Source organism: Geospiza fortis, unplaced genomic scaffold (assembly GCF_000277835.1).
Source record: "Geospiza fortis unplaced genomic scaffold, GeoFor_1.0 scaffold130, whole genome shotgun sequence".
Taxonomy (NCBI): Eukaryota; Metazoa; Chordata; class Aves; order Passeriformes; family Thraupidae; genus Geospiza; species Geospiza fortis.
This window is the reverse complement of record NW_005054300.1, coordinates 18,505,857-18,520,436: the sequence shown is the minus strand read 5'-3', so window position 1 is coordinate 18,520,436 and position 14,580 is coordinate 18,505,857. Positions and strand designations below refer to the sequence as shown.

Sequence of the window (14,580 nt, the reverse complement as noted above, 5' to 3'; positions counted from 1 at the left end):
CTGCACTTTACTTTTCTGGACAGCCTTGAACTCTTTTTTTTTCTTAAATCATTTTCCATGGCCATGAGCCACACCATAGGGACTGCAGGCACTGGCCTTTTAGTTAATTCTTGCAGCTTCATTGTACAGAAATAAGAGGTTTTTAACTGGTGTAAACAGTAAAGCTGTACGCATACACAGTATCTCTCTGGGATATTAAGATTCTAGAGGATGTGAATTAAACAAACTATGAATAGCCTTTTTTCTTTTTTTTTCTGGTGGGGTTGGGGGCAGTGTTTCGGTTGTGAGAGAGAGTCTTTTCTGTAAAAGCAAAATGAGGGGGAGAATGAAAAGAAATGTTGGAGTACAGTGGTCAGGAATATCTGCACAAGAGATACAATGAGAAGGCAGTGAACTGAAAGATACTGCTGAGCTTTTCTCTGGTTAAGGTAATATGATGCAATATTTCCTATGGATGCCTTATCACAATTGAATTAATCTATAGCTGTGCAGTTGTAGTCCATCTGTATGTTAAGAGCTCTGCTTTAGGAGTATTTGCTAAGATTGCTTAGGAGATTGTTGGGAAGAATATGGCCTCTTCTATTTAGAAAAGCTGTTAAAATTCTGAGAAATTATCTTTAGCAACAGGAACCACAAAAAAAAATCACTTTGAGGCTGCTCAGGTAGATGCACTCAGAGCATGGGAATTGGGTCAGGCCAACTAAATGAAGTTGACATCAGCCAGGTCTTTCCTGGTTTGGTGTGTGAGCATTAAGCATGTGAGTTATAGCCAAGCATCATTCTGCACCAAAAAAAGCTTCATAGGAAAGATCACCTTTAAACTGGCCTGTCCCTGTGTGGGGAAGTTCTTGCAAGATGATGGCTTGACTTGTGCACAGTATGGATTTCATACAAAGCACAGAAAGGAGCAGGAGTCTTCTCCATCTGCAGAATATTTGCTAATTAAGCTTTAGCAAGGGCACACCTAGGTGTGCAAATGAAGGTTAATGGGATTGAGCAGTTGTAAGACCTTCATTTGACTTGCAGAGCTTTACTCCAGTCAACAGTGCAGAAGACTGACAGACACCAGTTCATCTGAGCTGAAGTGAAAGATCCAACTCCTTTCTAGCTCAAGCTAAGCAAACCTGCCATGGAAATTGGAGAGATGATGAATGCACAAAGCCACCCTAGCTCTCATAAACTGATTTTTTTTTTTTAAATAATTTTTAAATTCTTGCTTTCTGCAGAGAATCTGCTGGGAAAGTTCAGTGTTTATGACTGAGCAGGGTAGATCAGTGCTTCTTGAAACATCAAGGAAAAACATACATCTTGTTATAGCAGTTTTATTTGGTTCTCAATGGCCTCTAAACTGTGAAAGGGGGGAGTGATTTTGTTGATTTAGTAACAACAGAAGTGCTAATGGATTGGAAAGAAACTTTTGGAGTCACTGCCTCTTTCCTATAGATCACCTTTGTGCTTCCTTTCCAAAGTCATTCCTGTCTCAGTAAAAGGTACTCAGGTTTCAGTAAAATGTACAGGTTCCACTAATCAATTAAAAGTGGTTCAGTATTGCAAAATGGCTGCACATTTCAGCTTCTCAGGTTGAGAAGGTACATGACATTCATTGGCACAAAGGGATAAAAGCACCTATTTATGAAAAGAATAAAAAAAAGTCATTTTTGAAGGGACCTTGTGAATTCATCTATTCCAGTCTCCTGCTCAAAGCAGAGACAGCTGTGAGGCCTGACCAGATTTCTTAGGGTTCCGTCTGTGTGAGTCTTGAATATGGCAAACCAATGTTTGAAAAGCAAAGGATTCCTGTAGCAGAGCCTTTATTCTTTATAATCAGTATCTTGTTGCTAGCAGTTAACAGCAGATGCCTGAGGAGTTATTCTCTAGTTGTCCATGGCACACAGGTGGGATCTTCCTTGACCTGAATGATGGCAGGAGATGAATTGTCTTGTGGTTCTTGAGTTGTTTCAAATTTATACCTCAAAACTTTGTGGTTCTGACATTATTACATGTTAATAAGAAAGTAGAGACTTCTGCAGCTTGGTTTATGATTGAGATTAACTGAGAGGAGGGGAAATTTGTTTGTTTACAAAGAGTAGGGTGTAAACATTAGTTCTAGAGGAACTCTTTCACATACTTGAATTTGACAAAGTATTCGCAAACTTTATTCTGCTGCTTTGGGCTGTTACTTTACTCTGTCTTGGGTTTTTTCTCCTTACAGTCTCTGGTATCAAGCCTTGGGAGGTAGGGACTCTCCCCTAACCAAGCTCTAATGTTTTTCTTCTCTCAGTCCTGAGAGAGTAGGGAAGTGTTCCTTTCATCACTTTCAGATGTTCTCTGAAAACTATAGATAATAGTTCCCCACATGGGTCTGATTTGACCACAGATGAATTGGGACAGTTTATTTTCTGGGAGACAGAAATTGCATTTTGACATAATGGTTTTTTATGACAAAACACCAAGTTTGAAATGAAAACTTCCCCTTCTCATTTTCCTTGTTTAAATAGTTTCAAGGCTACCTCATACTACAATAGCACCTTTTAATGCTATGAAATATGATTAGCTAGTCCCGTTTTTAGTTCTTTTCAATACTCAGGCCATTGGATAGATGTTGCCAGCTCTTTTCCAGCTTAAGGATATATAAAAGACAGCTTGCAGTATGAAATGAAGGCTTAAATTAGTCACAGAATCTCTTTTTCATGAGAACTTCACCCTAGTAAATAAAAGCCTACAAGTACATGTGGCACTGCAAGACAACATGGTCTGCAGTTGTGACAACTCTGCTTAGAAAGTTTAATGAAGCTGCTTATAATAATCAATCATTGCTCCTTAACATACCATGCATATACCATGTACATGTTGTCAGCATGCCCATTATATAGAGAGTTTATACATACAACACCTAATCTGAGAAACTCTGCTGGGTTTGAGTATTTGAAATTCTTGAGATTACTTGTGCTCATGATGTTGGAAAGTTGCAGGGGATGCATTAAACTTATGCTTCTGAAGCACAGATAGTATCTGACCTTTACTGGTAAGGTGAATTTTCTGCAAGTGCAACAAGAATTTCCTGTAGAGATGCACTATTTATTTCTTCCAATCCAGATATTACAAAAGAAGCACCAGAGTACATTATCTTCAGCATCTTATATTTAATATCTTTTATTCTAGGATTTGAGAGTGCTCTGCAATCATGAATTAAGCCTTTAAATACCTACATCAGGGGCTTCTGCATCTAATCTGTGAGTCACAGATGAGTAAACTGAGTCACAAAGGGAATGACTTGCTCAAGGTCATACACTATGTCAGTGAGCGCAGACAGAATTAGAAGGCAATTGTTTCCTCTTTCTAATTACTGAGCAATTGGGTTTTAAGTTCTGGAAGTCAGTTTTCTGTCAGTCCACAATGTCAAAGTTAGTCTTTTATCTGCCACCACTGTGAGCAGCTTCTAGAGGTAGATGAATTGTGTTTTTGAATTCTTCTTTTCTCCAAGGTTTTCCATACAGTTCATAAATGCTCTTATTTAAATAAAGAATTGAAGGGGATTTTGTGGCCTTATATGGTGTTCAGTCACAGGGGGAGACAGGGCAACAAGCAATAAAGGTAAGTTTCCAGGTTTTTCTAGGTAGGAAAGACATTCAGCTATCACATGTTGAAGAATAATGAGCCATCTTTAATTATTTCGGTGAAGCATCCTTCAATCTAATTGTCTAAATCTATTGTCTTTATCCTAATGGAGATGTTTGGAGACCTTTGTTTATATCACCATTATTGCTGTTTGATGCTGCTGTAGAAATTGCCATCCTTCAATTAAGGATGATATGTGAACCTGAAAAGCTGCTGTGCTTGTGGCTATGTTTGTATGTTCAGTATTCTTAAGGCAGATTTGAGCTTCCTTTGTCTGCCACTGCAGCTGGTTGTAAAGCTTTTATCTCTGTTGGCACAACACTGAGGCAAGGCAGTGAGCTTTATGGGGAGGCTGGGCATGTTAGGCTCAGCTCTGTGCTTTTCTGCCTCCTTGCAGCTAGCACAGAGCACACACACAGACTGTGCACCCTCTGACACAGGCTGGGACACAGCTTTGGCTGTCACAGGTGTGTTCACCTGGCAGGGAGGGGTGTCCCACTGCCCTCACACAGAAGTGCAGTGCCATCAAAGCTGGGATGTCCACAGGGCAGGGGGGATAAAGCTGAGTTTGTGCCTTCCCTCTAACTGTCACTATTAAGCTTTCAAGCAAACAGCAAAAATTATTACTTGAATATTTTCCACTAAAACTCATGAATTTGCAAGTAGATATTCAAACCACTTAGCCAGTTTGGGTGGAGTTTGTTGGATGTGCAAACTGCTGGCCTCTTGTGCAGGTTGTACTGGTATCCAGCTGTACTCTGAGATTGGAAGGAGGCTGTAAGTGAGCTTCTGGCTTTCTGTATGATTTTTAGGTTCATGCTGCTGCCCAGGAAGCTGTGATTCACACATTGGTAGGCTTGGGCCTCTGACAGGCAGAGGCTTACTGGGCAAAGCTATGGCCATGTGTTTCTTCAGAGTTCCAGGTCAGTGGGGTTGCTTTGAAGCTGGTGTGCTCAGGGCTGAGCAGAGAGGGTACAAAAGTGGAGCTCTGAGGTGCATGAGTTGTTCAACACCAAGCTGGAACATGTGAAGGAATAGGATTTGATCCCCTGCTGTGAAGAGGAAAAGGCTCACTAGTGTTTGTCTCCGAAATAAATCTAAATGTGGATAGACCACTGCATATTTTCTACATTAAAGATTAATTCCTAAAGAAACTGTAAAATATTTTTGTCACAGGACTTCTGCAATACCAGTGCATATCAGTAGCCATCAATTCTTAGCAGCATAATCCTGGCATCTGAATTAACAGTTTCATTTTGCTTAATTCTGTTCCACTTAAGCCAGAAAGACAATTATATTAATATACCACTTCTTTAGGCATGCACTATTCACTGTAAGCATGATTCTAGGTCAATGTTGCCTGCTGTCATATTTGATTTTTTTTAAGTCCCAGCTGGTGAAAACAGCTGATTAAGTGACCATGTCATCATAATTAATTTATAATTAAAGTTTTAAGTCTTCTAACTGAATAGATGAGCTTTAAAGAAGTGAGCTGTCAGACAGTAAAAGTGAGCATCAAAACATGACTCTGCAATATCTCTTGTTGGGTATATTGTAGCTTGTATGCTGAGGCAGATCTCCACGTGGGGATATAGTGGGAGTAAAATGTTTCACTCATAAAATTCTGCTAAAAAAATGAAGTCCAAGAGATTTTTGAAGTTGTTTCTGGGATAGATGATTAAATAAAAAAGGTGGCAAAGAAGATGCCACATGTTGCAGTAGTAAATAATGTGGTGGTGTCAGGACAGGGTCCAACACATGCCTCCCTTGTGACAGAGTGCTTCTCTCTCTGATTTTCCAATAATATATTTACAGCCTGTGAATTGTCCCTCCTGGGAATTCAGCTGAAGGTGTCACAGAAATTGTCTCCTTTGGTTCATCCCTATCAGGCTCCTCTCTTGTGACACTTTCATTTTAGCCTTTTTCATCTTTAGGATTCAGAGTTGTCAGCTCTGCTCAGGCTGTGCTGGGGCTGTGGGCTGTCCCTGCTCCTTAAAAGAGAATGCTGACCTTCCTGCATGGCTCTTCCAAGCTGTTGGGATAACTGTGGGCACTGTGGCCTTGTCCTTCCACGCTGAGGTGAATGCATGGGCAAATGTTGGAATCTATTCATTTTCTGATGTGGTAACTCATTTGTTATCTCCTGCTGAGGCCACTGGCAAGAACCAGGGCACTCATGGCACCCTCAGTGTTTGGGGAGGAGATCTCTGCTGTGCCTCAGGAAGGAGAGAGCCAAGGTTCATTAACACTCAGGGTAAAGGGGGCTCTTCTCTCTGAGTCTTGTCACAGTCACTGCAGAGATACCTGCCCAGTGTGCTCAGCACAGGGTGGGCAAAAGACAGAAGTGTTTCAGGAAAGCCTGTCAGCCAAAGCAGTAATTAGCAGAACCTAATGGCTGTGACCAGTGGCCAGTGAGGGCCTCAGGTACAAGGGCTCTGCTTTGGCAGTGCTGGGCACTGAGGGTCACAGCTCTCCTGCTCTCATGTTTTCCAGCCTACCTAGTGCACTCCCCCTCCTCCCTGTGAGTTATGGTCCCAGTGCCATGGCCCAGCTGTCCCCAGTGCCTCTTGCAGTTCAGAACTGGGAAACAACCCCATTCCTTTGCATGCAGGGTGCACTTGTCTGTTGTGTTTGTCTATTGGTATCTCTGGATGCTCAAGCCAGCCTGTCCTGTAGATCTGGCTGCTACTTGGAAATACTTAGGATGATAGAAAATATTTACAAAAGGGCATTAGCAGATTAAACTGAACAAGGCATGGTTTGTTTATAATGCTATTCCAAAATGGAAAGCCTACAGAAAGATGATGGATTAAAGGTTAAGTGATTGGGGTCTCAACCTGAGTCTTTATTAATCTAGCTGACAGAATTTAGAGAAATTATTTTTTGTATTGACAGAATTTAGAGACATTTTTTATGTTCCCTGACAAGTGATATCTTTTCCCCTGCTGTAACTCCTCTGTTTATCCCTTTCACTTACACCTCACCAAAATAAAATAACAATTAAAAACAGCAACAACAAAACTCCTAATCCCAGACACTTGAATCTCTAAGCTTTTTACCATGGTTAATCCTGTTTTGCCAATGCCTTTCGAGTGGTTTGACTCCTCCCCAATGTAAATGTTAGTGATTACTCTTAATGAACTATTTCCTTCAGTAGTAGTAGTAGTTAGGGAGAGGCCATCAGATCTCATAATGCTATCATGCCAATCTTTGTCTAAAGCAAACCAGATCTTTCTTATCTTGTGCAAGTAGTTTTCCATGTGGGCAAGCAAGGACAATTTTAGACATAAGTGTGCACTTTTTTTTTATTTTGATGGTATAAGTTTCTTTAAAATTAGTACAGCTCTAAAAGAAATCAATATCATATTAGATGATGTACCTTGTTACGTTATTTTCCCACATTAAACATGTATCTTAGAAGTTTAGTCATGGATTGCAGTAAGGAGGCCACATTGCTTGTAAAATACCAGGCCTGAAGAGAACCCAGTGTGAATATACTGAATTGCTTCTGGTACCTGAGGGAGCTTGGCTGTTGGGGCAGAAATGCAGGTTTTCCTGAATGTGCTGTCTTGTGCCCCAGGCAGGGGTCAGCAGTGTTTATGGCTAAGTGACTGCTGCCCCTTAGGGTGTAATTAAAGTTACATCATTTTAGCCATAAACTGCTCTTAATTTCAAATTTATAAATTTTTAATTTATAATTTATTTATGGTGTTTGTAATAAGATTAAATAGAGTTAAGAACCTGTATCTAGCAGCCTCCTATTCAAGTATATTCCTTAAGTTAATTAAAATGACACTATTCTTCTTGTATGAAATATAATTGTGTTTGTCTTGGATTTTGGTGTTGCAGAAATTCTGTGCTTGCTTTGTGCAGTTGATTATTGCACAGTAGGGCCAGAATGATGCAAATGAAGGAGCAAATTCAGGACAAAGACCTTGCAACCCCTTAACACTTCTCAGAAAGTGTTTCTCTGAAAGGGCTAGTGCTGCCATGGAGGGTCCTGGTCAGCACCCAAAAGTAAATCATCATCCAAAAATGTGATATGGATCACATTGTTTAGCTTTTCCAAATTCCACATTTGCATATTGATGCTCTCACCCTTGAAACTGACTTTGATTTTATGACTTATTTTGCAGTCAAATGTTGATTTTAAAAGCATAAAATTAAGGAATTTTTTTTCTTGTATGATCAGCCAAGTGAAGATGGGTGAAACAGCTGCAGTCATTACTACAAATCTTCTTGACTTGTGGGTTGACCATCAGAGTTATATTAAGAAAAAATAACTGTGGAAGATTTAGAGAAGTGTCTGGCATTGCATGCATATTTCTAGTAAATAGTATTACATTTCTCTGATGCTTCCCAAATTCTGCAGCTAACTTGTGTTGTTCAACATATCAGGTGATTCTCACTGCCTCACTGTCTGTTAACTTCCTATAGTAACAAAGTACTAAATGAGGGTTCTTAAAAAAGAGGGAAAAGGACTTTTTCATGGGCAGATAGGACAAGGGGGAACAGTTTCAAACTAAAAGATAAGAGTGTTGTCAGAATTTCAATTAAAGTACTTGTCTGGAGTACAAAAATACCGAAGGATTTTAGAATCATAATTAATTTACAATGAATGTCTTTCAATTGATAACATACATTGTATTTAATATTTTGAGACTAAATTTACTGGTGCATTAAGTAGGTCAAAACTTTAATCATAAGTCATAGCAAAATACACATTTGTTGCTTTAAAGTAGTTCAGTGGAATTAGTGAAAGCAGCCTAGATCCCCTCATAAGCTATCTGAAGCTAAGCCAAAAATAGTGGATGTTAATTCCATTTCTATCCTAATCCTTTCTCTGCTTGTCTAACAATTTTCTATATATTCATAGCCGAATATCTGCCTCAAAAATTCATACTTTCTTATTTGCGTATTCAGGTATGATTTTCAGGTATGAATTTCCTTTCAAATCAAAATATTTCAGACAGACTCAGAACTTAAAGTAGATATTTTTGAGTAAAATTCCTTTCCTATAAGTTATATTTTTACATTTTAAAAATTAAAGTTAAACCAAGCAGTCTTCTCTGCCCAGCACGCACAGAGAAAGTCAGTTTGGGTGCCTGTGTACCCACGAAATCAGTGTGCTTCTATCCATGTCTCATGTGGGTAATCCATTCCTGATTAGCTGATTCACAAAATACAAAGGAATTGCATGGCTGTGACATTGAAAAGGTTCCATGTTTTGGGGTTGGATTTTTAAAAAGTTTGGCACCTCATTCTCTGTACATGACCCACCCCTCTGGGAAGGCCCATCCAGACCCCTCTGCTTCCCAGCCTTTCCCAGAAGCCATGGGCTGGCCCCTGGGCTCAGTGGGAGGTCTGGCACCTCAGGAGGTGTGTGTGCACTGTTGGGCCTCTTCTCAGGGGTTTTTGTGCACCCTGAGCAATCAGTGCCAGCAGTGCCTGTGTGAAATGCAGAGTTTGGGAAGGCCCCAGGCCATAGGAGAATTATTACAATTTTGATAGTGTGAAACACTGGTCTGTCTGAGCAACAATGTTGAGATGCTGTTGGGAGTAGCTGGTTAGAATATTCTGCATGTACATGTGTAATATATGTCATGTCAACCCATGTTCAGTCATGATTTCACCTGCAGTGGGGCAAAAATAAATTTATTCTGAGTTTTCTTTGGTGGTTTCCTTGCCAGCATCACCCTGGTTGTTTCTTTCAGTGATGTCACTGTGTTTGGTCTGTTTCATCCATCTGAATGTGTTGGGTGTGAGGTGACAAATCAGTTTCAAATGCATCACTTATTTCAGTTACAGAGGCTTCTGCACCCATGTCCATTGCTACATAAAGAAAGAAAACAGAGCCTTGGTTTCTGTGTACATGTAGGTATTTGAGTGCTGTAAACTTTGTAAGAGAGCCCTTCAAGCTTCCTACAGCCTTATATAATTTGTAACAGGATATGTTTGAAGCTTCCTTTCATCTGAGTCTCAATATTTGTGTCTGAGGATTGCCATTAGTAAGTGTTGTTTCATCCAGGTGTGTGTGAGAGCCTTTGCAGGTGTTATCTTTTAAAGAGATTAAATGTAAGGTTTTCACCTTGTAGGCAGCTATTGCTCTGGTGTTTAATCCTCTTGACTCCTTTGAACCCTGTGACAGACTATACTCATGTGCAGAAGTGACTGCAGGAGAGGTAACATGTATGAAGGATGGGAATTCACCTTTTTTCTGCCTACAATCCAAATTGGAGCAACCCTGTACTAGAGGATATTGCTGCTGGTCACAAGTCCCTGATACACAACCCCCAATGAGAATTTTTGTAAGAATGTGATTGCAAATATTAATATTTTTAATGTTGTCATGCTCAATTTCATTTCATGATGGAAAACAGCCAACACAAGTGGATTTCAGGTGATGGGAAAATTGCAGCCTGTTAGCCTGCTGACGTTTACAATGGAAATGGAATTAATTACAAGCACTGATAGCTACCTGGATCAGCTGTAGAGCTCTTGGTTGGCAGAGGGAGCAAAAGGCATGTTCTTATCTGTTACGCTGGTATGTGACTCTTGGAGCCTGTAAAATATCACTTTAAAAGGATCACATATGAGAGTGCTGAATGTGAGCCCTTGCAGCCATGGTGTCCTTGATGGTAGGAGTGAACTTCCCTGTGACATTTGCAGAGTGCTTTTGTCACCATGTGTATGTACCTTTCCTGTTCCACACATTCATTTTTATTTTAGTGATATAGTGCACAGGAAATTGTGCAGGTTTCTGTCAGAGACCTGCTAAGGAGGCAGAGTGCATGAAGTATATCTGAGGGAAAGTTGTCTAAAATGAGAAAATCTGGCTTTCACTCTTTACATCTGCAGAATGAAATGTGTGGTAGTACTTGGCCTGGAAGCAATGCACAAATATTCTGGATCTTTCTCTTCAACACAGTGAGTTCTCGTAGAAAAGACATACGTATTTGTGTGGGTAGATATAGATATATATGAGCATATTAAAATACCTTTAATTATACAAGTGTTGCAACACCTCTGTGACACCAAGGCAGTATGTGTAGTCAATCAGAGGAAGATCTGATTCAATCGGCAAAAATGGATCTCTAAATCTGGTGAGATTCAAAATCTTCAATCATAACTCCCCTCAGATGTGAAACTGCTAACATAGATGTCAATAATGTCTAGGGTACTGCACCAACTGATAGAAACAAGGGTTTGCTAAAAAAAAAAAAGACTGAGTGCACTATAAAAAAAGACAGAAGAACTGCAGGGCTTTGGCTAAAGATTTTCTTGTTTCATTTTTACCCTGCCTCTGGTATCATGAGTGCACACCTTCCACAGCCAGCATGGACTTGTGGATTTGCAAAGGTGAGCAGCCTGAGCCCAGCGCATACACCCTTAACAGAGGCAGTGCTGAGGTTCAGATTCTCCTTACAGAGAGAGGGGAATTTCACCTCCAGCCTTTCACTGGGTCCCTCTTTGCAGCCAAGTCCTGTGGTGCTAAAGGTGAGGGCAAGCTGGAGTGCTGCCCAGCATTATTTGTTTTGGAAACACTGGCAGTGACCCCACACTGGCTTGGCAGAGGTTTCATGTCATCTCTGTCACAGGGGGTCAAAACGACTTTGTCCATACCTGCTGTACACTTGTGTGGCCTCAGGGAAAACAGTGGACTAAAACAGTGATCTTGTAACATGAAATATCAAGAAGCTTGTTAGGAAAGGTGTGGGGAAAAGGAGAACTTGTTCAGTTGTTGCAGCTTCAAGGTTTAAAAGCTCCATCAGTGACTGGATCACTTCTGAAATGACGATGTCAAGAGACTAAAAGCTAAACTTTTTTTGTTGTTGTTTTGATGATACAGTTAATGTCATTAGCTTAATGACCACTGTGGTGAAAAACTATCTAGTTGGAAAATACTTCTGCCTTTGCTTAAGTTACATGACATCTCTGGATGTCCCAAAAAGGGCTCCAGTGAATTTGGGGAGATGATACTTGGTAATGTTGAGATAGTTATTGTTAAAAGATAGAAACCAAGGAGGATTTTTTTTCTTTTTGTGTTTTATGAATTGGGAAAAAAACTCACCAGAATTTTAAAAAGTCCTGTATCTAATTTGGAGGAAAACTCTTTGGAGAAAGCAAAAATGGAAACTGACTGGTCTGAGTACACTTAGACTAGAGTACTGTGTTTTTTAGGAAGTACTTGTGAATTGTGGAAGGCAAGAAGCCCAAGCAGAAGGTCAGTAGAGATTATAGTTTCCAGTACACTTATTTCCTACTTAAATTGTGTCTTTTTCTTTTCCACCATTTCTTGCAGATCTCTCTTTTTTGCCATGTCATCTGACAGCCACCAGCTGCACACCCATTGCTACCAGGACTCACTAAGTTCTACTTGTCACAGTCTCTTGAATGTCAACAGTCACCCCCTGTCCAAGAGCTCCTCAAACCTGGCCTGTATTGGGCACTCAAGGAGTTTAGAGGAAAGGCAAAACAAACAGGAGCTGAAGAAAAGCCATAGTAGCACTATCTGCCATATCTTGGAAAACAGGAGTGATGCAAGGAGTGTGCAGAGTCCTGAATGGTCCTCCTCACAGCCTGGGATGGTGGGACTTGGATCAGAGGTCCAAACTATAAATGACCAGTCAGCCAATGACCATTCAGAGGGAAGAACTAAGAGTACAAACCATGTTCTTGTCACTGAACAATCCTCAGCATCCTGGGGAGTGGGGGACACTAAGATGTGTGTGAAGAGCAGCACTGCTGAGAATGTTTCTTCAGCCTGCTTTGTTCACCAGCAAGGCATGTGTAAAATGGAAGAATCAGGACCTGCCCTCCAGAGAAGCCACTCAGACCTAACCTGCAGCTGCAAACAGCAGACTCATGTCACTCACATAGAAACCATAGAAAGCAGTGCTACTCACTCCAGCCTCAGCTCTTCTGGCTGCAGGCATGGTCCACCAGAGGCTAGGATGTCTTTCCAAACGCAGAGATATGGATCAGAAACAAATCAAAATACATGTCACTATCAAAACCTTGTGACTCATCTTCCAGTCATACCTAGGGACCAACAGGTACCCACAAATACCTTTGACAGTGGCAGTATTCCACGTAACACCACTGTTTACACAGATCCTGGCACATTTCACACTGCTGTTCTAGGACCCCACATGCCTGGAAACAGTTTTCCAAACAGGACAACGTTCAGTCAAGCCCCTGGGATTATTCATGGTGGTCTGACTTATGGTAGTATTCCAAACTCTGCCTACTCCCCCATGGTGATGACGGTTCACAACAACTCAGTGGGGCCCTGCAGTCTCAGGCAGGATGCCTTGAAGGCAGACGCCACCATCCCGGCCTATTGTCACTCCGTGCCCATTCCATCCATCCAGCTCATTCCACGCTTGGTGTGCTCTGTCAGTGAGACAGGAAAAGAGCAGACAGCACCTGGCTACTTCCATTCCTTTTCTGCTTCTGACATTCTGACATATCCTAAGCTGGTGTCTTCAGTAAGTGAATCGGGCCTGGATGCCAAGAAAATCCTGAAGTGCTGTAACGTTCCTGAAGAACAACTGCAACCTGCTCCGCAGGAGAGAGCTCCTCCAGAAGCCAAGGCTGCCCAGGTTGCTCTGAGCAGCCAGCAAGGTGCAGACATGGCAGTGACAACTAAGGATATGTGGACTATGACCTCTATGAATGACATAACCAAAGGCCTGAAACCGGCTCTGGAGCGCAGAGATGCCGAGGTACAAACTCTTCCAACCATGGAATGCAAATCGGTGGCAACAAGCCCAGCAGCTGCAGCAGAAGGTCACTCACACGTGTTCCCAGAGGTGAACCTGGAGCAAGGCTTGGAGGCCCCCAAATCTCCAGTTCGTGAAGTGAGATGGGATGATGAAGGAATGACGTGGGAAGTGTATGGGGCATCTGTGGATCCAGAAGTCCTTGGGGTAGCCATTCAAAAACATCTCGAGTTTCAAATAGAACAGTTCCAGACAGTGCCTGCTGAGGCAGCTGAGAAACATAATGAGGAGCCAGCCCCTGAAAAAACTGTGAAAAAAAGGCCTTTCAGAACAATGATGCATTCCCTGAGATACCCAAGCTGTTGTGCTCGCTCCAGTACGGCAGTGGAGTGAGCACAGCTGCAGGTTTAGGAAAGCTGTGCTGCTTTTAAATTGTACATAAATGCTGACTCTTAAGTGTGAACACAGTATATGTGGACAACCCACATGAGGATAAGTGGGAAAAGTTCAGTGATCATCAAATATACATTAAAGCAAGGAGAAGTCCATGGCTGGACCATCTCACAGAAAACATAAGATTACACTTATATAATGCCATCCAAATGCTCTTGACTGTATTTAATGTAGCACTGTTTCCTTCTACATTAGTTTTAAACTGTGTTGTAAGGAATGGAACTTCTTTTTTAATGATACATATTTTTGAAATAATGATGACTTTTTTCTGTATTTTAATAATTTAGGGTTAGAAAAAATGCTTTAATCAAAGTTCTTAGCTTTAAATTACATTCCTTTAAATTGTTTTGGCAGCTGTTTTGCTGTTAATTTAATAATCCTGACTATAAACCTGCTTTAACTGTAGACAAAATAACAAACTTGTGTAATGATCTATGACAAAGAATTGTAACTTTTTTCTACATAACTGTGAAGTAATTTCAGTGTTGCTAGTCTGAACTCTTCCTTTAGCAAGCTCATGTACAGTTGGAGGATGCTCCATCAACTTTCCAATTAGTTTGTAGTTATGATGAATTACACTCTAAATATCCAGAACTCATGTTTACCAAGTGGTTGACACAAATGTACAGTGTTACCAAAGATGACTGATGTAATGTGAGTTACTTACTGAATGCTTGTTTTAGAGACCTGAAATGGAAGCTGTTCAGATTAGTCTGTGGTACCACCATACCCTACAACTCACGAGCAGTTTTGGTTTGCTTATATTAAAAGTAATTTCCAGTGA

The 14,580-nt window shown here is 40.9% G+C and overlaps 1 protein-coding gene across 3 annotated transcripts in view; it reads left to right on the top strand.

Moving 5' to 3' along the window:
* Nucleotides 1-14,580, top strand: part of GPRIN2 (G protein regulated inducer of neurite outgrowth 2) — a 27,963-nt gene extending 13,383 nt beyond the window's left edge. For all 3 annotated transcript variants that reach the window (XM_031062874.1, XM_031062879.1, XM_005417295.2), the window contains one exon: nt 11,921-14,580. In XM_031062874.1, coding sequence (XP_030918734.1) covers nt 11,921-13,736 — 1,816 coding nt within the window. In that variant the 3' untranslated portion in view covers nt 13,737-14,580. The remainder of the gene's footprint in view (nt 1-11,920) is intronic.